Source organism: Solanum stenotomum, chromosome 6 (assembly GCF_019186545.1).
Source record: "Solanum stenotomum isolate F172 chromosome 6, ASM1918654v1, whole genome shotgun sequence".
NCBI lineage: Eukaryota > Viridiplantae > Streptophyta > Magnoliopsida > Solanales > Solanaceae > Solanum > Solanum stenotomum.
The window spans coordinates 4,530,431-4,554,560 of NC_064287.1; the positions used below are offsets into that span (position 1 = coordinate 4,530,431).

The 24,130-nt window shown below is 33.6% G+C and overlaps 2 protein-coding genes across 3 annotated transcripts; both read right to left on the minus strand.

Moving 5' to 3' along the window:
• Positions 1 to 3,675: 3,675 nt before the first annotated feature.
• Positions 3,676 to 8,790, minus strand: LOC125869338 (histone deacetylase complex subunit SAP18-like). Of its 2 annotated transcripts, XM_049549910.1 has the most exons (6): positions 8,600 to 8,790; positions 7,149 to 7,181; positions 6,232 to 6,342; positions 4,932 to 5,027; positions 3,997 to 4,074; positions 3,676 to 3,916 (listed from the first exon to the last, which is right to left on the minus strand). In XM_049549910.1, the coding sequence occupies exons 1-6, from the start codon at positions 8,711 to 8,713 to the stop codon at positions 3,878 to 3,880; spliced, it is 471 nt and encodes a 156-aa protein (XP_049405867.1). In that variant the 5' UTR covers positions 8,714 to 8,790; the 3' UTR covers positions 3,676 to 3,877. The 2 variants fall into 2 exon arrangements, with proteins under 2 accessions (XP_049405867.1, XP_049405868.1); XM_049549911.1 differs by lacking the exon at positions 7,149 to 7,181.
• A 7,684-nt stretch (positions 8,791 to 16,474) lies between these two features.
• On the minus strand, positions 16,475 to 18,351 carry LOC125869224 (cytochrome P450 78A3-like). The gene is made up of 2 exons (XM_049549793.1): positions 17,359 to 18,351; positions 16,475 to 17,258 (listed from the first exon to the last, which is right to left on the minus strand). The coding sequence occupies exons 1-2, from the start codon at positions 18,325 to 18,327 to the stop codon at positions 16,632 to 16,634; spliced, it is 1,596 nt and encodes a 531-aa protein (XP_049405750.1). The 5' UTR covers positions 18,328 to 18,351; the 3' UTR covers positions 16,475 to 16,631.
• Positions 18,352 to 24,130: the final 5,779 nt, after the last annotated feature.

Here is a 24,130-nt window from a genome sequence, read left to right on the forward strand (position 1 = left end):
AATTAATCTGATAATGATGTATTCATAAACTGAGGCATGTAAAACTGAATACTGAAATATCTGACCTAGCATGTGTAATTCAAGAACTAAAGAAATACATAGCTAGGGTTTTGAAATTCATGCGATAAACTGTGCAATAACATGATAATCTGATTTGGAACATTTAAATAACTAGTTCATGATGATCTGCTGTAATTCTAGAAACCCTAGGTCTGTTCATAATCATGGAATCAAGAATCTGACTGAATTCTAGGGACCTAATGGGCGAAAGGAACCCACTAGTGAAATCCCACATACCTGGTGACGAATTCCACGGAGAAATCTTTCGATTTGGGGGCTGGAACTGAAGAAACCTCACTGCGTTCTTGAACTAGGGTTCTTGACATTTTTCTCCCTTCTTGCTTCTAATTTTCTAAGTTTTGATTAATGAATTTGACCTAGGTAAGTTCTAGTTATGTTTCTAGGCTTAAACTAATTAAAACCTCATGATTTAGGGTCTAAACAACATATCTTAGGGGTTAAACGAAATAGGAAAAGACCAAAGGACCTCTGAATTAACTGCTGTCGGAGTGACCTACGGATTAGACCTACGGGCCGTAGGTCAATCTTCGGTCCGTAGATTGCGTCCGTAAGTCAAGCCTGCTCGACAGGCCTTCACTAAAACGAGCATAACTTTTTACTCGGAGGTCAGAATTTAGCAAACTCAGTGGCGTTGGAAAGATAATTCAATTATCTATCTAACCATAGGTCATGGGACACATAATTCATTTTGTGCTAAAAGTTATGACCATCTGAAGTTGACCCATCAGAATTTTCAGCTAACTGGCTGCTAACCTTCGATCTACGGTCAGACCTACGGACCGTGGATCGAATGACGGTCCGTGCTGGTCAACCGTAGTTCGTGTCAGAGGCTGGGTAAAGGAGGTCTCGATCCACGGACACAGACCACGAACCGTGGTCTGATCTACGGACCGTGGGTCTATCCGTGAGTCGGGACTTAGCCAATTTTCTGAGCTGGCTGGGGAGGGGTTGTAGTGGTGAACCACGGTCCACCAGCACGGGCCATGGTCTGACCTACAGTCCGTGGATGGTGACCGTAAGTTGCACCTGCAACTTCTCAAAATCTGCATTTTTGTCTATTTTGAATACGGGGTGTTACAATTATATTTAGTAGTTGATTATGAGGTAAATTATTCATATATAAAATTATGAATATGATGATGTCCGATTTACAATTTAGAAACCCGCTTACTTAATATATGTATAAGTTATGAAGAAATCTATGAATTATTTTATGCAAAATAGAAGGTGGAATAATTATTATAGGTATAACCATGTAAATGAATAATTAATCTCCTTCCATTCCATTTTATTGCCTCCGTCCCTTTTTTATCTGTCAAATTTTGACTTGGTACACCTATTAAGAAAATAATAATTGGTATAAAGAGTCTACCATTTTACCACTATTAATTGATAGGGTCCAAAATATATTTAATCACTACATATTTCAAAGACATTAACTCAATGTTAACAATTGAGGAAATAATAGGAAAAATAAATTCCTAATAACAAGTAAAAACAAATCAAATTATGAAATATTTGACAAGTAGCGGGACGGAGGGAGTAGTTGTCATGTTGTGCTTTTTCAAAAATCAATTTGACTAATTTTCAAAGCTAAATTAGATTACAATAATTCAATATTTTAAACTAAAAAAATTATATATTCAAAAACTATACGAAAAATACTATAAATTGCAATTTTCTGCATATATTAATATGATGAAAAAATATATTGTAAAATGTTGGTCAAAGTTTTTATCGTTTGACTCTAAAAAAGAAAACTATGGTAACTAAAAAGGAACGAAGGGAGTACATAGATTCAATCATATCCATAACTAATCGCTACATTACTCATACTTGCATTACTCTAATCAACTACCAACCGAGTCCTAAGTGTTTTTTGAGTTGTAGCAAAAGCTACTTCCAAATCTTGACCAAACACAATTGTTGTTTTAATATTGACAAAAAAAATATTCAAATAGATTAGTAACCCCCCACCCCCCAATCGTAATGTGGCAATACATATTACGTATGATGAATAACGTCACATTAGTCTGAAAGTTTCAGTGAAATTGCATAATTAACTTACCCAACACGTTATTACTTTATATAATCATCATATCAAATAATAGAATTAGTCAAATAAATATTCCGTTTCCTATGCTGTCTATAAAGTAATTTCAAAATTAAGCAACTTGAACAAAATAAAATCACAATCATAGCCAAATTAAACTTAGCAATTCAAAAAATGTCATATTCATTGGTTTCTCCCAACACCTTTGCTCTAAAACTAAAAATACACTGCAAAATTTGTGAGAAGAAATTGAGAAACATGTTGTTGAAAATACAAGGTGTCCAATCAGTACAAATTGATGAAAAACTTGGAAATTTAGTCATTTCAGGAACAGTTGATCCTACAACAATTCTAACCATGTTAGAAAAACTTGGTAGAAAAGCTGAACTTATATGGGAACAAGGACAACCGATAAACGTTCAGACTATCACACAATCAAAAGTGATTAATTCGTTGAACGATTCAGACATTATAACTCGTCAACTAGAGCAATTGTCTCGAATTCCAGGATTGCAAACTATGGAGGTGATAACAACTATCAGGTTAACTATCCAAGGTGAATCAAGAAATGACCCTAGTGATAAAGTCTTGGAAATTAGGACTACCAACAATTTGAACAAGCCTAGTCATCCATTTGATCATTCACAAGGTGATGGTGATGGTGATGGTGGTGGTGGATTTTGCGCGGCTTCTTCATCCTGTTGTGGTTGTCATCATGATGCTATAAGTCATAGTCATAATATTCATGGATGTTGTTGCCATGGTGGTAATTCTAGTAAAAATAATTGCTGGGGTAAGGCACACCCCTCAGACTCTCAACCTCCACTTGCACCCTCAGGCTCTCAACCTCCACTAGCACTAACACCACCATCGTGGTCAAGTGGTAGTACTACTGCATCGGCCCCTCCTTTGCCATACGATTTTTATCATTATCAAGCACCACCACCATCATCATCACCAATACACCACACCTATTACAATGCGTTAAGCGATGAGAATGCAAATGGCTGTGCAATCCTATGATTTGCTGCCATATATGTGTGTGTGTGTTTTTGTGTCATCCTTCATGTCAATATGTGGTTTAAGGTACAAATGTTACACAAAAAATAAGGGAGCAATTCCTAGTAGTTCATACAACTGGTTAACTGCTCTTCTAACTGTACTTTTTAAAGTTCGCTCTTTGTTGGGTAAATATTATTGTTTCATAAAAATTTTAAGGAGTGGAAGGTACTTTTGTAAACGAACATCTTTTTTAGAAGCTATGCAATGCATTATTTTTAATACAATGCATAAGAAATAATCTTTAACATAACTAATACAAGCATTACTTATACACTCTATCAAACATCGATCATGATGAGGAAACACTATTCTAGCGTTCAGAAACTAACTGGTTAGTCCATGGGCATTACAAATATCAACATAAGAATTTGCCAAAGGGAAGACCCAAAATCACAGTTCCACATTGGGACATAGAATTCACTAAAGGAAATCACAAAGTATCATTAAAAGTGTTGACAATTCATAACGATGGATTTAGCGAAGAATGCAGTTAAATCCCATGACATACTAACGTAATATAACAGATCTAGTCATAGATAACTCTAGACATAATCTCAGATTTACAGCAAAAATGAACATTAGGTCAGCTTATCAAGAAAAATACAGATATGTAGAATTAAGAAGAAACACAAAGTAGTACAAGTCTGCGTAATTCCAATTCCAATACAGGTGCCATAACACTCACTGGAACATGATAGCCACATCCAAGTAATCTCCTATCTGAAGTGGCAAGAAACAAGTCAATACCAAATTCCGAGAAAAACAATGAGGTCAATGATCTCATATGAACAGAGTGTTACCTGAAATTTAAGTTCACTCAATGTTTTGCTGCCATTATCTGGTCGCCTCATATTGGGGTAAGAAAATGTAGTCCCCACCTTCATGTCACAGAGAATAAACACTATAAGATCACTGTTTGCTTGAGAACATCACGAACATATACCATTGCATTACAAATGGAAATGCAATCCTGGATTTCTCACACAAAAACATCTGAACAGTAAAATTTGATGAAACATTGCCAGCCTAGAATGAGGATGTAAATACTACAATTAACTGTCACTTTTTCCAAAATCTCGGAACTTCCTAATTTCCTTTTATTTTGCTACTATTGGGAATTGAAATTTAACCATAAAACTACGACACATGCATTGATAGACTGTAGGAGCATGAATTCCCTGGACATAGTTTAAAAATAACTTTTGATCAATCCCTACTTGAGTATTTTGGTTCATCACCAAGGCAGAACAATGAAGACAAAAGCGAATTATCTCATGTTTGCTCGTCAGCAGTTAGACCAGAGTCAGAGCTCAGTTTCAACTTTGTAGTTTCATCATCTTTCTGGAACTATATTTTGGGTGTCTTCCAAAATAGAACTATTAATCTACAAGAAGTCCGGTTTAGATGGTGTGTTATATTTTCCTTTACCCTCAATCCTCTAGTCACATGGGTAGCAATTTCAATGCACCAAAGACATTTTTGTTTTCCTTGAATATCATCCATACAGATATGTGTGCACATTAGATGAAAGTTGACAAATTAATAATTTTGCGTCTGATGGTAGTTCAACAATCACAAAAGACTAATCTAGCCAATAAACATAATATCCTAGAAAAGAGGATGGAAGGCAAACAGATAAGAAGATAAAGGGCATTGATGGATACAAGGACACTATCAAATGCAAACACCAAGTTCATGTACAAACAAGCATATAGAGAAGTGAAGTGAGATAGACCTCTCTAACGACAAAGCGCCCCCTTTTATCCGGATAGACAAAAGCAAAGGACAAAACTGCATCTCTTCGTCTTGCTTCTGGAGCTACCTCTTTAACCTGATACAGTCACAGGAAATAGATAAACCAGAAGGAATGTAAATGTTTGCCATGGAAATATACAGCCACAGTACAGCTGTACTGGCATGGTCCCAGAACCAATTGTGCCACAGAATTGCAGATGGATATGATTACTTACACTGCAACTTTTTGCTTGGCATCCAGGCAGACCAAATAAGGTTTTTTCAAAAGAAAGATAACAATATTACAAATCTTCGGTAGAAAGGTTGTGCTGGAAGCCATATTTACATGACCATTTTTTTAAAAAAAAAAGCCATATTTACATGTTTAAAGCAAGCAGAAGTATACAGCCTTATTCTTCTTTCAAGGATTCAATAATTTCTAACAGGGAATCCAAATCTTCTAGATGTTTTCTTAACACCAAAAATGAAAAGTAAGAATTCAGTTCAAATTGATTTTCTGAATAGAACTACTTCCTTCAAAACATCTGAAGTTAATTTCCTTCCAAATAAGGAGTTTTCATTTCTGATAAGTATTTGGCTCACATAAAACCATAAGAGAGACAGTTTTGACATAACCTGCAACTGTCTAAGCAATAGCTGATAACATCAATTGGTTCAGGACAACTTACACTCTTACTTTCATGCCGAACATTATCAATATACCAGCTCACAGACAAAGAGGAAGGAGACAACAACNTCAAATTGATTTTCTGAATAGAACTACTTCCTTCAAAACATCTGAAGTTAATTTCCTTCCAAATAAGGAGTTTTCATTTCTGATAAGTATTTGGCTCACATAAAACCATAAGAGAGACAGTTTTGACATAACCTGCAACTGTCTAAGCAATAGCTGATAACATCAATTGGTTCAGGACACCTTACACTCTTTACTTTCATGCCGAACATTATCAATATACCAGCTCACAGAGGTCAGAAATTCATAGTATGCTGCACCTAGTTTCAATGAGGTACTATATATGAACTGAACAACTCAAATACAAGCTATGTATATGGAAGAAGACTCAGCACTCAAAAGATAAAAACAGCTCATCTCCCAGACAATTAGTCATACAAGGCAAGGATAGAAGGCACATTGCAAGAAAATTGCAACAATATCCTAACATCCTGAATTGCTTTATGCATGCTGGCAGATAGTGAGCATGAGAATATACAAAGAGGAGGGAGCAACAACTAAATTGAAGAGATCAGTTAAAAGATATACTGTGTTACTTTCTTCATACCAGATCAGTTAGTTCGCGCAGAGTAGCATCCATCCATGTATAGATTTGGACCTCATCTTTGGGTTCCTTGCCTCTCACAGCAAATTCATTGACATTGTGATGGCCTCCAACCTGTAAGTTCCAAGGTGAAGCACCCACTGAGTATATCATCAATTAACCAGAAAGCGATTCAGCACCCACTGAGTATATCAATAATTAACCAGAAAGTGATTCATCACCCACTGAGTATATCATTAATTAACCAAAAAGTGATTCAGCTTTTTGTTTCATACTTGTCTTAGAAGTGGTGAAACAAAAAATATGCTTGCATGGCCACTTTTTGGGGAAAATCAACTAGTGAAGCATACGCAAATCATATACATTTAGAAGGCGAACACGATATGAAACGCAAAATCTTACAGATAACTTCATTTACTTTCAGAAACTCCAAAGCTGGTAAAACTTAAGGGGTCATTTAGTAGCTGGATAAGAAAAAAGTTATCCATGTACTAATTTTCATATAACTTATACAATGTTTGGTAGGTAGATAGGAAATAAGTTAATTCATGTAAAAATTAATACAATGTTTGATTAACAATTTAGAAACCCGCATAAGAAATACATGTTTAAGTTATGAGGGAATCGTATTATTTTATGCAGTATTTTATGCAGGACAGAAGGTGGAATAACTAATACATGTATAACTTATCCCTGCATAACTAATACATGCATAAAATATTACATAGATTCACTCATAACTAATCCCTACACTACTAATACATGCATAACTCTAACCAGCTACTAAACGACCCCTAAGGGTTATGTCCAATAGAACACCTTCGAAAGGTCTTTGTCTTGCTCATGGTTATTCCATTATAAAAATTTACCTTCTATCAAAGCAGAAAAACCAAAAAAAGGAGCTCGATTGGAGAACATACCTTAGTGAAAACACGAAGCAACAGAGGACAAGTCTGGTTTTCGATGGAATCCCCAAAAAATAACAAAAAAAAGGTTTTGTAAGTAATTTCCCGTATGCAAAGAATACTCGATTTATGTTCTATGAAGATACATTAGCATAGCAAGTACAAACAAAAAATGCAAAATATTTGTACATGTTAATAGAAAAATACATGCCGACTTGCTGATAAAGAGAACACACACAAAAATAAAACAATCATTAGATTACTCAGCATGTATGGTCCCAAGATAATACAAAGTGATGCCAGGTCTCAGTTCATATATTTCTAGTATCAGTTACAACTCCATTTTCTTCAACTTGGTGAGTACAACAAACAGCACAAGTGCCTGCATGCCTTTTACCTTTTTAGTCTGCCCAGGCTGAGAAGGAGGAAGGGCAACCAAGCTTCCATTCTTTTGAAATAAATGTAAAAGCAAACCAGACAAAATTCTATTTATCAAGGTACATGACATGAATTAACCATAACAGCCCATTCGGTGATCGGTACTGTACCAAATGATGGACACTGTCTCCTCACAATTTACAGCTTCTTTTATGGCAGGCTAAAGGTCTTCTTTTGGGTACATTGGCAAAAAGTTTATGCATGTACATATCCTTGATATAGTCCTATGGTAAAATCAGAATAGACATGGAAGAAAGTAGTATATCACCAGTGCATTTTATTTTTCTTCAATTTACATAGTGATGCATTCTCCTTTAACTTCTAAATTCTCAAACTTACATTTGTTTTTGGGGGCTAATGTTAAACTTCCATTTACCAAATCAAATTTCATTCCGTGAATACTAATACACCAACCAGAGTAAGACTAGTCAAATTAGTATTGAAACAAAAAGAATCCAAATAGAGCAAAATGATATGGTCAGCCCAACAGTGGCAGAGGTCAGATTTTCACTAGAGGCTCATAAACACACGAAGAAGTCAAAAGGAAATTCAACAACTACTATATATACATGCACATAATTTTAATACTTAAAGGTGTGGCCTAGTGGCCAATGAAGTGGTTGAGAGTTATGAAGTCTCATGTTCAAATCTGAGCGGAGATTAAAAAACACTAGGTGATTCCTCTCATTGTTCTAGCCTTGGTGGAACATGTTGCTGTTGTGAGGTAACAGGTACGTGGAATTAGTCGAGGTGCACAAAAGCCGACTAACACATAATTTTAACTATGTATAAGCAATATAATTTTCCTCTCAGAGTTGTTGTTGTTGAATAGCAATACACCATAAGATAAGATCTTTTCTAACCAAAACCCTAGCGAGAGTCCGCAACATAAGAATAGCTTCGAAACTCAAAAAGCACCAGCACAAGCTACTTCACTCCAAAAACAACCTAAATCCCTAACCAAACCAGTGTAACCTAAGTCAGAAACAGAGGATTCAAGCAAGAAAGAAAGAAAAAAAAAGTAGGACCTTTTCGCGATCAACTGGTACGGGGCGTGGAGCAATCCTTTGAGGAGGTGGACCAAGTGGACCTCTGGGTGGAGGAGGAGGTAATGGTCTTCCTCTTCTCTGAACATCCGCCATTGTTGTTTCACTCCGGTCTCCGTCGGTCTGTCACTCTTTCATACAACAGGGGTTTAAGCAATTTTTTCTAGCTTTGGATCTTTATCTTGGGCCTTGTAGTATTAGAACCCTGTTGGGCTTTAATAAAATTGAAAATTTGGAAAAATTACTAAAATATGCGTTTTATGTCTCTCTTATTTTCAATATTCCCTTCTATTTCCAAAATCCTCTAAAATTCCTTATTTCTCTCCTAATTCTAAATTATTTTATAATGTATCCGAGCTAGTTTTTAATGTATCCGAGCTACATATTATGTATTTGAGATAGTTTTTAATGTATTCGAGCTACATATTATGTATCCGGTTTATTTTATAATGTATCCGAGCTAGTTTTAAATGTATCCGAACTATATATTATGTATTCGGTTTGTTTTACTTTTTCAGGGATTAATGTAATTACAAACTAAATAGGGATAGATTGTAATTTCATATTAAAACTATGTGATTCCTAAAATTTATACTGAAAATTTGGCATAGAATAACCATGTTTTGATTATCTTGCATAAAATGGCCATTTTGTATTTTTTGGGTCAAAGAAAAACACCTTATTCTATCTTTGCTACCTATGAAACGAGTCTATCTTTCATTCACTAAAAAAAATTAGCACCACAAGACCCATAATCCTTAAGTAAATATAGGTGTTTTTTACTAGTAATTTTTTCGTTGTGTACTTATTAGTACCACAAGACCCATAATCCTTAAGTAAATATAAGTGTTTTTTTCTAGTAATTTTTTCGTTGTGTTCTTCTTTAAAAAATCATTTTCTCTATTCGAAGTTTTAGTCTCTTCATTTGAGGCACTCTACCGTAGGAAGTGTAGGTCTGTTATTGATTGGTTTAAACTTAGTGAAGTGGCTTGATAAGGTTTGATTTAGTTCATGAGGTTATGGAGAATGTTCGACTTATTAGGGATAGATTGAGAACGGCATAGAGTAGATAGAAATTTTATGTCGAAATAGGGAGGAGAGTGCTTGAATTTGTTGTAGTGATTGGGTTTATCTGGAAACTTCACCCATGAAAGGGTTGATGAAGTTTGGTAAGAAAGGGAAGCTTAATCCCTACTATGTAGGTTCTTATCAGATTTTGAGGTGTTTTGACAATGTGGCTTATGAGTTGGATTTGCCTTTAGACTTAGCATTAGTGCATCCAGTGTTTCATATGTCCTTGTTAACTTTAGTTGTGCCTTTAGAGAGTGTCGGTGTGAAGGAAAGTCTCTCTTACAAAGAGGTCCCATTTGAAATTCTTGACCGTCAAGTTCATAAGTTGAGGAATAAGAAAGTCACTTCAGTAAAAGTCCTTTGGAGGAATCAGTTAGTTAAGGGTGCTTATTGGGAAGCCGAAGTTGCTATGATGTCTAAGTATCCCCCCCCCCCCCTCCATCTCTTTCCTTCCAATTCAGTTTTAGCGTGAGGTAACAATTCCTCCTCAATACACTTTCATATTCATGTTATTCTGTATTTTCACATCTCAGTATGCATACATGTTCACGAAATCAGTTTAAACTTCATATTTTTGTTCATAGTCGGTCTCTCCTTCAATTTCAGTGTTTAGGTTTCAGTATTAGGTTGGAGATCTTTCTTTACTTTTTTCAGTCTAGTTTGACCATATTCGAAGACGAATGTTCTCAAGGGGGAAACATTGTAACACCTTAGAAGTCTCTCAGTGTATATCAAGTTTGGAGAATGCAGAAAAATCTGAAATCTACAGATTTTAAGATTCGTAAAAGTAAGTATGACTCGTAGGGACCATTCGTAGATGATACTTCAGAAATAGGATAATTGGTTCGGTGATTACGATTGGGTTTCACAAGTCGTGTTTGGTTTCACGAGTCGTAGATATACCTCGTAGGATAACTTCAAAAACATGAAATTTTGACTTGAACAAGATATAAGGGAAACATGGGATGTAATTGGATCTACGGTTTGTAGAAAGGGTCACATAGATCAGACTTTAGGGAATATGTATTTCAATATATTGTTTCCTACAGATGACAATATGTATCATACAATGGACTACATGTCATGGTTTTAATTCGTGGTTCAAACGTCTAAAAACTCATACATTTCCTTTGAGTTCTATGAGCAAGGACCTACTGTCATGCCTCGAGTCTACACTCTGGGCGGGACTGGCACTCGGAGACCATCGCTGGCCCCAAGCAGACCCTTGGCCTGGCTTACTCACTCAGCGGAAGACTTAAACACAAGAGATATAACTCATGCAATAACTTAAAAGATAATAACTTAGCCAAAAATGGCATCTCAAGTCTTAAACGTATACAACTGAAATGAATAAGACTAAAGAACTAATATTATCTGTCTATGAAGCCTCTAAAACAAGTTGGATGTCGGGACAGGACCCTTGATCATCCTAACAACTGAAAACTAGAAAGCAAACGATAAAAGAGTCCTCCAAAATGCAAGGAGGCTCACCAACTGAATCGGAGTGCTGAACCTGATCAACGAGGCGCTGGATATTGATCATGGTTACATGTGTCTGCATTATAATACGATGCAGGCCAACTGGCATCAGTACATTGAATGCGCGAGTATACGAGTTGGAATGCTAAACATAACATAGGCTTGAAAAGATTTTGAAAGAAACACTTACCTTGGCTCTTCTGAATTCATGAATAAACTTAACTGAACTCATTTCATTATAAAGCAGTTTAAAACAAGTGCAATATAAAGAAAACTGAAAACTGTTTAAAACATGATGTCAACTCAAAATCATAATATCATAAAAGGCATATTATGCTCTCTCTCTCAAAGTCTATTTGTGCAATGCATAAATGAAGTCTCATACCCTCATTCATACTAAGCAGAATCCCTTGAGGAACCATGCAATTACTACTATGGGATTTTCTTTAACCGACAACCACCACTATGAGCCTAAGTAGTGATACAACGTTTTTACCATCACGCTGCCAGACTGTCCTATACTTTGCCGTCATATAGAACTACTTAACTTAGTGGATCCACTAGCTTAACTTATGTGATTATCTAAAAAGTATGACCCACTAATACCCATGATGGCTACATGATTTATGGAGACTTGAGTTAATATGAACTCGCATTCCCATATCGGTGCTCAATACTACTCCCAAAAAATGTACTTAGCTCATATGCTTTAAAACAACTTCTTTCTTTATTTGAGATAATTACTCAAACTTAGCTTAAAATCTCTCTTGGAATCGATGTTCCCTTTTCTTGCTCAAATGTGAAAACATTTATAAACTTCTTTGGGAATACTTAGTTCCCTAATAGCTTTTTGAGAAATGAACTCAACTCTTTACTCTTTGCTTAACTTGAAAACTTGAGTCTTAAAATGGATTTAAAACATTGTTAAAGACTCTTGAAAACTTTAAGAAACTTTGCTTTGACTTGCTTCTTAACTTCTAGACTTGACTCTTAACTTCTTTGACTTTGATCTTAACTTTCCTTGAATTGGATTATGGATTCAAGGTTCATGATCTCATGTTTATGGATGATTTCATGATGTTTAGATGTACCTTAGAGTGTTAGAATCAACTAGGAAACATAGGTACATCACTTAAACTAGTACGAAAAGATGGGGGAAGAATGGGGTGAACTGGCGTCCATGGCGCTCTGAGAGGTGTGAGGCGCCAGAGCACAAACTTCAGAGCTGAAGTTGTGGCGCTCTGGCTGGCGCGTCACCCCAGAGCCCAAACTTCAGACTCTGAAGTGGGGCGCTCTGAGAGGCGCGGCGCCCCAACCCCTTGCTTAGTAAACTCCGACTTTTCTCCTTCGTTTTTCATCTCTAAACCCTCCCAACTTCCATGGTTCTTTCCCCAAACACTTAGGATCATTAGTACCCTCAATACCCAATAGATTTAACTCGGAAAACAACCCGGAAACACGAAACAAATCCACACTAGGCATTCAACAATCAACCAACAAGAATTCAACAACGTTCTTTAAGAACTTCACTTTCTTAAAATTCAAACAACTCCAAATCGTTGAATTGAAACAAGTCGGTGTGTGGGTGAACTACCCCAACACGAAAAGATCTCACATACCTTGTAGGGATCACCCCCGACGAATTCCACTCGCAAAGCTTGAACGTTCTTAGCGATTTTCTTGATTTCTCTCCCCTTTTCTCTTCTTTCTTCTCCTCTCCAAGCCCTAGCGTAAATTCTATTTTTTATAAACTGAATAAAGTCTTTATTTACCCCCAAATAAAGTCCTAAAAACAAAATAGGCAAATTATGTAAGGAAAAGACTAGTTTACCCTTCACAAATCCGGATTTGGACTTTCCTTAATCCAACAGTCCAACTTCCGAAGGTGATAACTTACTCATACGAACTCAAAATCGCGCAAAATTGGCGGTGTTAGAAAGATCCTTCCAAGAGCTTTCCAACAATATCTGGAAGTACACCTAACTCATCCTGAGCTAGGAGTTATGGCCGTTTGAAGTTGACCAAAACTCACTTTTTCCTAACTTAACAATTTTTCCAGATTTGTCACTCTTTCCAAAAACGATTATTTCAAGTTCTTAGCTTCTTCCTAACTATTTCAAATTGCGAGATGTTACACTATCGTTAGTAAAATGAACTGTGGTCCGTAGATACCCTCGTAAAGTCCTTCCGACAGTTTTTAATGAGAGTCATTTTGGTCTTTTCTCATTCTTTTAATTCTCACACTACGTCGTTTTGACCTATTCTAAGTGGGATTAAAGGATTCCCATCAGTCCAAATCCTTCATTCTCTCATAACTCACCCAAAATTTAATTTCTTCTCTCTCAAATCTTCACCCTCAAGTAAGCTAGGATTCCAAGCTTCAAGTCTCCATTGAAGAAGTAAAGTTAGGGTTTTCATTTCAGGTATGTAGAAATTTCATCAATAGGTCTCTCTTCCACCATTTAGTCCCAAAGAAACCTAAATTTATTCAAGTTAGGATTTCCCCAAAACTAAGGTTAAGATGATTTTCATGAGTTCTTATTAAAATTCAATTTCTCCTTCATGATTAGTCTTCAATTGCATGATTTTGATTATAATTCAATGTTTTCAATGATATTTTCATAAATTCATAGCAAGCAAGTATTTTCATGATTAGAAATTATGTTATTTTCATATGTATGCCTTAGATTATCATATTTTTATGAATTATGATGCTTTCGAATAAAGTATCTCTAAGTATATATACATATATATTAGGATTTAGATGCTTTCCGATTATGTTCAGTTATCATGATTTATGAACTACTCAATATTTTATTAGTTATCCCGTATGATTCAGTAGTACAAATAATTATTATTGTTTTCAGATTTATGCATGTTTTCTTGGGAGTATACTTAGCACCAAGTGGACTTTTAAAATGAACGTTTTCGTTTAGCGCCTGTGGACCTTTAGTAGCAATTTCTAAGTTTCAGAACTACGTGTCACCATAGGATTAGTCTTTATAAACTTTAGTTAGTGAATTCACCTTAACTTAGCAATTGGGTTCTTACCTTGGCAAGTATGTACACTCGCTTTTCAGTGTGGGGGAAGTACACTAAACTCCATGTATTAGCTCACATGAGTTTATGTCGGTTTTAGTATCCCACACACTCAGATTTTCAGATATTACATGACTTTGTATATATGTAATTTCAGATCAGTATATTTGAGTTTCATGTTATTTTGCTTGATCATTGCATCAGTGTGTTTCATAGATTTAATATGTTCAAATATCATGTTTATTATGCATTTTCTCATACTCAGTATATTTAAAGTCCTAACCACATACTTTATGCATTTATTGTTTGATAATATAGATGATGGCGCTTATCATCAGGTGAGTGGTTAGTGTTATCTCTGCTCATCTAGCAGCAACATCAGTGAGTCCTCATCTCATCGAGGATAATCCGTATCTTTGTTTATTGGTTTTCGATTTTAAAATACGCTAAACCGATAACGAAATCAATAGATATTTGATATTGATTTTCGGTTTATCGGTTTTGGTCTTTAACGATTCGGTTTTCGGTTTAACTAATAAGAAAATGCTTTCAAAATAAATATATGACATGTCCAACAATTTAATGCAAAATAAAAAAGAGAGAAATATAATTACTCATTGAGTGCAAAAATTCTTCTTAGTGTAGTAAAAGTATAGCAAATACTCATAATTCACAACCCTAGTCATTGCATAACCCTTGTTGTCGTCTTTGCAAACCCTAGACGTCATCGTTCTTAGTTCTTCAAGTTTTTGATGTTGTGAACCTAAAGACTAAAGTAATACTAAAATCTAAAGGGTAAATGCAGAGAGCAGGTTAACTAAGTATTGTTAATTGTGTAGGGTCCTTATAGTTATAGTCTAATATAGTGATTATACTAATATTGTTTGTTTGATATTATGCATGACTAACAACTAAAATAGTAAATTAGTATATTCTCAATTGGTTATCGATTAACCCAATATTAAAAAATCAATATCAAACCGATAACCCAATATTTTTTTATAAAATCATTAAATAATTGTTAACCCAATAACAATATAATAAACCAATAACACTTTTTCGTTCGGTTTATCGGTCGGTTTGGTTTTTACCCCTAGCCAGGGTTTTGTCTTAGCAACTCATGTTAGTAGAGTCTTTTAGACAGTCAGTTAGATTCTATCATGTTATGTTGTCTTCAAAACATTTTCTATTTCAATATTATGAATTCTATCTAGATATTTCAATTTTAGCTTCCGCAAATGTATTTCAGTTTACTGTTGTTTTGTTAATCTTAGGGGTCGATTGGTGTGAGAGATAAAAATAAATAGTGATGGGATAAGAAAATAGTGATGAGATAATTTTTTGTATCTTGTCTGGTTGTCATGTTTGGGGTAACTTATCCCATCATTTATATCATAGTGATGGGATAAGTTATCATATATACATGGTGGCATAAGTTATCCCAGGATAGTTAATACTGGGATAACTTGTTCCCAACCAAACGACCCCTTAGTGTCATGTTATGCCATGAGGTTAGCTTGGGATCACTCGTGGTTCTAAGCACCATGTCGCGTCTAGGAGATAGTGTAGGAGCGTGACAGTACATATACTATACATACATATACATATAATACGCATATCTATATATATATATATATATAATTTACATATCTATACATAGTTGTACATATAACATCCATATGCATATACTATATATACACACCCATACACAATCGAGTGTATATGTAGTGTATACTTTAGTCATTTTTGATGATTTAGATGACCGAATGGTATATATTGGTAACTATCTCAAAATTCTAAAAATATAAGGCCCGCCCAACCATGAAAATTGGCATATTTGAAGCAAAAAAAAAATTCGCTTTCAAAATACAAAAAAATGATATTTAAAAATTGGAGTTGTATTTAACCATGAATAGAAATTTGAGTTGTCTTTAAATTTTCATGAGTGATTTGGAGTGAAAGTGGAAATAAACTTTTGATGTTTTTCAAATTTCAAAATTAAACTTGAAATTGAGTTTCAATTTTTTGAAACTTTAATGACCAAACATAATTTCCTCAATTTTACTCCGAAAAATGAATGAACACAAATGAACATAAGGAAATTAACTTTAAATCCTAATTAAGCTTCCAATCAAAGACTTCTACATATATTGAAATAGGGAGAATATGTCTTAGCTATAACTTGAATTGGTTTAATCATCACTGTACATACACATAAGACATAGGCAGAATAAGAAAGAAAAATAACATATCCACTCCATGACACTAAATTAATTGTTAACATAAATTTTGTTACATAATAATGTATTTAGTAAAACATTACAGTAAATATAAAGAACTAACAATTAGACCATACTTCTTATTTAAGTAACAATACAACACAGTAAAGACACATAGTAACGTAAACAACTAATATAATGGACGTTTAATTAGTTAAATTTCTTGGTTGCACCTTCACCATCAGTGGGGTTTTCATTTCGCATGAAAGCCTTAGTACTTCAGACAAATCAACCGTTTTGGATCCATCAGTAGTCCCGAATTCGAACTCTTGCAAGAGCGATGCTACCCAAAAAGTGACTGTGGTCAAACCAAGTGTCTTTCCGGGACAACTTCGCCTTCCAGAACCAAATGGTGCCAGCCTTAGGTCAGACCCCAACACCGAAAAAATAACAGGTTCGGTCTGGTTCATGAACCTTTCGGGCTTAAACTCAAGTGGTTCATTCCAAACCTCTTCACTCCTTGTGATTGCCCACATGTTGACCATAGCAGTGGTCCCCGCAGGAACATGATACCCATCCACTGTGGTGTCCTCAATCGCGAGACGGGCCCACGCCAGTAGTGGGCCCGGAGGGTGCAACCTAAGTACTTCGTTCACTACTGATTGTAGATAAACCATGTTGGTTACATCAGACTCCATCACTGGTCGCGACCTTTCAGTAATCCTGTCTACCTCCTCTTGTACCTTTGACTGAATGTCAGGATGAAGTACCATCCGTGCTAATATCCACTCTATTAAAATTGCCACCGTGTCACTCCCCCTAAATATCATTTCCTACATATATGACAAAAATAAAATTAATTTCAAAATCAATCAAATTAAAGAAACAAAAGGTATATATTAACTCTAAATCATATACTATATAGTTGCTTACCCAGAGTACGGCAATCATATCAGAGTCTGATAATGCTTCCACCCCTTGAAGAGAGAGTAAAACATCCACAAAATCGCGATGAACATTACTAGGTTGAGCTCGATGTTCATCGATGATCCTACCCACGAGTCGATTCACTTTAGGCACTAGACGTTCACACCTATACTTAATTTTCTGTGGATCAAATTCAGCTAACCAAGGTAGGTGATCAGACCAATTAAGTATTCCCAAAAGATCATAACCTTCATCGACTAACTCGCTCACCTCCTCCGTCTCATCGTTAAAATAATCAACGAGACTATACTTTCGTCCAAAAACAGAACACATCATATTATTCAAAGAAGCCTTTTTCACCACATCTCGAACACGTAAACCTTCTTCACTCCCATTAAAAATCGCCACCATCTGTTTCGCGATTTCAAATCTTTGAGCTTCAGACGCTTTAATCTGTTTTGGACAAAACATATGTGTAGATGCAATTTTCCTTAGCGTTCTCCAATAAACCCCATAAGGGGCAAACCCGATCGCTCTATCGAACATTAATCCATACGCAGATTCATTAACAGGACGTGCAACAAAAGCTGTACTGTTCAATACTTCTTTTGCTACGACATGATTACATGTTACGATAAATCTGGTTTCACCTAAGCTGAACGACATGAGACGCTTAGCTTTGAAAAATTCAGCCATATTCGCGATTTTTTGATGAGCTAAACCGGTCATCATGTACATACTACCTATAAAAGGAAAGCCCTTTGGACCTGGGATCGGACTTTTAACGAGTAAATATTTTGTTAATTTGTTATATTTACCCCAAGCTGGACCACCGGGGTGAGTCCAGTAAATCATATTGATGATAAACCAGACGAGAGATAAAATAAGTGCAAATAACATGGAGTTGATGGGGTTGAAAAAATTGCATTTTGTGGCTAAGGCAAAAACCCAAAGGTTTTCTGTGTTTGTTGTCATTTTTTTTTTTTGTATTTAATTTGGTTTTGGTGTATAAGATATGAGGTGTTGAATGGGTTTATATAGGCAAAAATTTGAATTATATTTTTGGGAATAATAATATTAGTCATGAGTAGAATAATTGTCACGTGATGTGGGAATATTGTTAATGGATAATACAAGTATACAACTAGTGGAGTAATATTTTTTTGATGTAGAAATAACACAATTGAGTCAACTATTAGGTAATATTGAGGAGGGATGCACGAATGCATGACAATTGATGAATTAAGGTGGAGGCAACTAAGAACATATGCGTCAGAGGCGGATTCTGAATTTATATGTTCCACGTTAAAAATATTGAGTCGAGATATTATATTTGCTTGGACGGAGTCAGGATTTTCTCTTAGAAAGTTTCAAAATATGAAGAAATTAATACACAAATAAGTTGAAAAGGATTCAATAACTACTATATATACATAAAAAAAAGTTAATCATATATATAAACAATGTAATTTATTATCAAAGGAAATTCGAATGAACCTCTGAGTCTTTACTAGCTCCGCCCCTAAACTCACCAGCCACCTCATTTTGACACGTCCAACTCAGCATGGGAAGTACTATTGGATGATGTAACGTAAGATGCGAAATATTTTAAAGAGGTTTTAGGTTATCGATTTGAGAATTATTACACCATTAAGTTACTTAAAAGATAATCATATATACAAAATATTATTTAACAAACAGATGTTGATGGATAAATTTAGATATATAGCAAGTAATCTGCTCTAATTGACTAAATTATATAATTGACATAGAATTCCTTATACCTCTAAATTTACATCATGGCTTTGTGTATTAAAATATGCAACATTTTAGTTCATAGTCATTATTAGAACTTATTAAATTCATAGCCACCATTGCACTATAGATAAAATTATGGAATATATTCCAAACGATAAAACAAAGCCAAAGCTTCTCACATTAGAAAAATGTGCTTGATTGGCATCATCAAAGCCATGACATAAGATTTTATCCTACGATGTTGGAATATTATAAACGTATGTTATGATTTATTTATTTTTTAAAAAATGTTATACCCAATGGGAGAGTAAATTTTCGACTATAAACTTTGTTAGAGCTTAGCTCATTAGGCATATGCTATGTTAAGGGAGTGATTAGTAGCATCAAATTGGATTTATTCGATTCAAGAAAGCTTGGAATATTAAAAAGTAAAAGGAGAACCAATAATATTTCATTTGGTTCATTTTATATGTATTAGTTTGATTAAGAGGAAGGAACAAAACCTATCTGAAGTATCTTGTGTTTTTGAGTTTTATAACTGAATTATAAGGTGTGTGAGTTTCATATCTGAATTATCATCAAATGTTTATCAAAAGACACTTCAACTATATATCAGTTGTTCACTTTTTCCTACCTAATATATCATCATTGTTCAGGTAGGAAAAGTGAACAACTGATAGTTAAGATGTGTTTAGATAAACATTCAGTGATAGTTCAGGTAGAAAACTCACAAACCGAATAATTCAACTATAAAACTAAAAAAAAGAAAGATACTTAGGTGTGTTTTTGACCGTTCATTCTTTTTTATTTAGTATAAAATTTAAGCATAATGTATAATAAAAACTTTTATATAAATAATTTATTCTGAACTCAACCTTTTTTTTAGAATTAAAAATTTATAATTCCACTCTAATTAAGATCTTGTTTGGATTGACTTAAAAGTTGGTCAAACTTACTTTAAAGTTATTTTTAGCTTTTAGAAGTGTTTGACAAAATTAAAAATAACTTGAAATACGTTTAAAATAACTTAAGAAAAATTAAAACAGATACTTCCGTATTTTTTATTTTTAACTCAAAAATTATTGAAATTTAACTTTTTAAAAATTATTTTTTTTAAGTTAAGCCAAACGAACTCTAAACCTAAGTCTCATAAAGTCATAAATAATGGCATTACTGTCATCACCAACATTTCATAAGACTAAATATATAATGTATAATGATGTGGCAAAGCAAACAGCTAGCTTTTATCGCAGTCTGTTAGATATGATATGATTCTCCAATAATTTGTTAGTACACATAATATAATTATTAGTATTGTATAAAATGGTTTACTATATAGTATAATCCACGTCAATTTCAGCTATGTATATTTAAACATTATATTTGAGGATGTAAATTTCGTGGTGATTACTTATTAGTGGTAGCTACTTTATATATTAATATAATAATTAGTGGTCCTTCCCATATTTGATTACGTGTATCATAGTATATTCTTAATTTTAATCATCATTTAAGATGGAAATTAATGCGGTTAATCTGTTTATCTACACTATCATTAATATATTAGGACTAGAAATCATCGTGGAAGAATATAATGTTAACAGCTAGAATATTTCTTTTAGGAAATAACATTGAAATTTTCTTCCAATAATCAAATCTTATAAGACTTAATAATCTTCTCTACAACTAATATTACGTTACAAGTTCTTCGAAATTATGTAGAGTATCTACCACCACATACACTAGCTTCTAGAGAATATGAAATTAGCTACGAAAATTCATTGAGAATTTTCTATTAACATTGTAATAAAAATATTTTTTAACGGTAATAAATATACATTTTAATAGAGTTCTAAGATCTTTATCACGATTAGCTAATTGTTATTGGATCCAATGTCACTATAGGCTTTAGGAACATTTACAAATAGTGTTAATTTTCACTAAAAATACATATTGATCAGCAGCAACTAAGCTATTACCGTTAATTAATTACCGCTAAAGATCTATAGCTCTTAACTAATTGAATTTTCTTATAATTCCATCACAAATATGTCACTAAATGGGATTAGAATGAGATTTTTGTTGTTTAGCTACAAAAGTTTATCCGTAGCAGAAGTCGACATATTTTGGCAAAAGGATCGTAGGAAAAGGGAAATGGGAGATAGAAGAGGCCTTAGCAATCAATGGCTCTCTGATACCATGTGTAAAGTAATGTTTTTGCACTTTACGCTTTCTCGTGAGCCTTGAATATATAATAAGCAATCATACAAGGTTTAAGTCGCTAAAGACAACAAGTACTATAAGGACTCTTGTTGACTACCAAGTATAATTGTACAATGACTCTATTTATGTTCTAATAGTAGTGGCGGGATAGCTAGGGGACACTCTAAATACCACTTTCCTTTTAAATTAGAATATTTAGTTTGAGAATAAATTGAATTGCTCTTTAGTAAGTATAGATGAAAGTATGATACCATAAGCGGATTTATTGGAACTCTCTATCGGAAAATTACGTTACATAAATAGAAGGTTGATTAAAATTACCTTTGACTTCTTAAATTGACTGATAATAAGTAGTTCTACCAAACACCAAATGATTTTAAAAAAATTAAAGTAAGCGAGTGTTAAACTAATCGATTAGGAATTGTAATTTTTATATATATTTTGACAGGATCTTCTTGGTTGGAAAATTCAATGAAATAGACATAAATAGTACATTATATATATATATATATGTGTGTGTGTGTGTGTGTGTGTGGAATATGAGATATCCAAGGAAGGATTTCACTAATACCTCAAACTTCCGTACTTAAATATTCAAACAAACCAAAAAAATATTGAGTTAATTTGTTATGGAATGAAAATGAAAGCAGGGTCCATTAAGCAAATTATTCATTTAAGAAAATTGAGCGTGGACTGTGGACTCTGTTAAAGTTGGAACGACGTATTTGATACGAAAGATAAGAGATAATTAATTTTGAAATTAATTTTAAAAAAAGTTTATCCCATATTTGATTGGATAAAATTATGGAGTAACTTATTTCAGGATTGTATTTTATTTTCAACTCATATTGAAAGTGGGTTAATTTATTTCCTCAAAGTTTCCAAAATGTTCTTTTTGTTATAAAACGTAAATGAATGGGTTTTTTTTTTTAATAGAAAAAATAATTAAAAATATAAGAAAACTAGAGTTTAATTTCAGAAATTGAATTAAAATACTTTTAAAACAAATAATCATGGAAGTTTGTTTCATGCTTGAAAATAAAGATAAATAATAAACTTTAATGTTATCGTTCTGACCATAGACATTTTTTCTCTACAATTTTACTTAATTTAATTGTGTTAGTGTTTTCCCACAATTCCTTTTTTTCTTTTGCAATTACAATTTTGGGTTGATACTATTTCAAAGAAAGTATTAGTTACAACTTTTTTAAAAAAAAAATGACTTATTTTTCTTTTTAGTCAATTTTAAAAAGATTATTTTTTTTTCTTTTTTTGACAATACTTCAATTTCAACTTTTCATGTAATATGTTTAAGTCCATAATTAAATGATATTTTGATATATTTGACAAAACTTTGATTTAGGATCATAAAATTGAAAAATCTTTTTTATTTTCTTAAATTTCTTATAAAGACGGACAATACTAATTGCCATAATTTCTTTAATCTAGAAACATAGACAGTTCTCATGAATTACTTAGTCCAAATATGACATTTGTCTCTCTTTCAATGGATGACTATATTTTATGTTTTAGTATATAGTTGATATGTTCTAGATTCAATTTGACATATGACAATTTCAACATATTGTTGCTCTCAATTGCACACGCAAGTGTACGTGGTCGTGCAAGTAATATAGTGGCTCTAAAAAGAATCAGATTATCGAACTCAAAGAACTTGTCAATTAACTATTTTTACTAAATTATACTGATCTAATTATTTATTTAAGAGAGCCAAAAAAGAAGAATGCAAGAACAAAATAATAAAATTACTTACAATAGTTGGAAAATCCAGGGCTGCAACATGTATTGGATTTCATGTATCATATTTTTGGCCTAGAACTAATTTTAATTGTCAAGTTACTGATTTATAGGGTTGATGATATGATCCGGGTTATACGCCTCTCGTCGCCTACCCTAGTTAACTATCTAAATACATCGTTGAGCGGGGATAAATAGACTAACTGGTGAGCATTTATATTTCATCCTATTTCGTAACCAAGCAAGGTGTTCGTCTGGGCGTCACTCCTGAACACTAATCACCTCAATTTAATGGGTGGACCGAGCTCTCTATATTCTTTGGTCTATCTAACCTCTCCTCTCCCGATTTTAAGATTAGACAATATATTTATCTCATGGTGATCAAGCACAAAATATTAAAACAAGAATATAGAAGTAACTTATAATGACAACCAAGATTTAATTCAACAAACCTTTAATAATCAACAATTCATTCGTAGCTACAACTCCAGAACTAGGGCTTTAGCTACTAATGTCTAAGAAAACAAGAAGAAGAAAAGAACCCTAAAAAGTATTGACGACTTTCTCTTCAAAAGTGCCTCCTCCTTACTCTATATTCGTTGTCTAATAATTATTTCTATTGACTATTTATAAATGTAGAAAACCCTAAATAAAATAACTGGGACCAAAACAAATGAGGAAATCAAAACCAAAACGAAGTTGAAATTGTTGTACGCGTTTTGTCCGCCGCCTTCAAGATTGTGCGCAGCTCCTCAATTGGCCACTGCTTTCAGAATCTGCCACGTGGCTGACAACAATATTCTCCTTTCAAGTTTCCAATTGAATGTGCACTTTGCGGCATATAATTTTATATATTATTATATTCAATTTAATTCATTAAGTTGTCTGCTTGATTTTCTTCTATAATATTTCATCTTTAATTCGTTTTAGCTTCAAATTTTTATAACTTTACGTCAATTTACTCCTACAAATAAAATACACTATTCAACACAATTCATAAAATTAATTCTCAAAAAGGACAAATATAAATAATAAATGT

Excerpts from the sequence above, each read along its gene's own strand:
- LOC125869338 (XM_049549910.1), bottom strand. The coding sequence starts at position 8,713 with ATGGCGGATGTTCAGAGAAGAGGAAGACCATTACCTCCTCCTCCACCC. Across the intron at positions 5,028-6,231 it reads TGCGCGAACTAACTGATCTG|GTTAAAGAGGTAGCTCCAGA; the intron begins GTATGAAGAAAG and ends TGACTGTATCAG. Across the intron at positions 3,917-3,996 it reads TGAGTGAACTTAAATTTCAG|ATAGGAGATTACTTGGATGT; the intron begins GTAACACTCTGT and ends TTGCCACTTCAG.
- LOC125869224 (XM_049549793.1), bottom strand. The coding sequence starts at position 18,327 with ATGACAACAAACACAGAAAACCTTTGGGTTTTTGCCTTAGCCACAAAA. Across the intron at positions 17,259-17,358 it reads ATATGATTGCCGTACTCTGG|GAAATGATATTTAGGGGGAG; the intron begins GTAAGCAACTAT and ends TCATATATGTAG.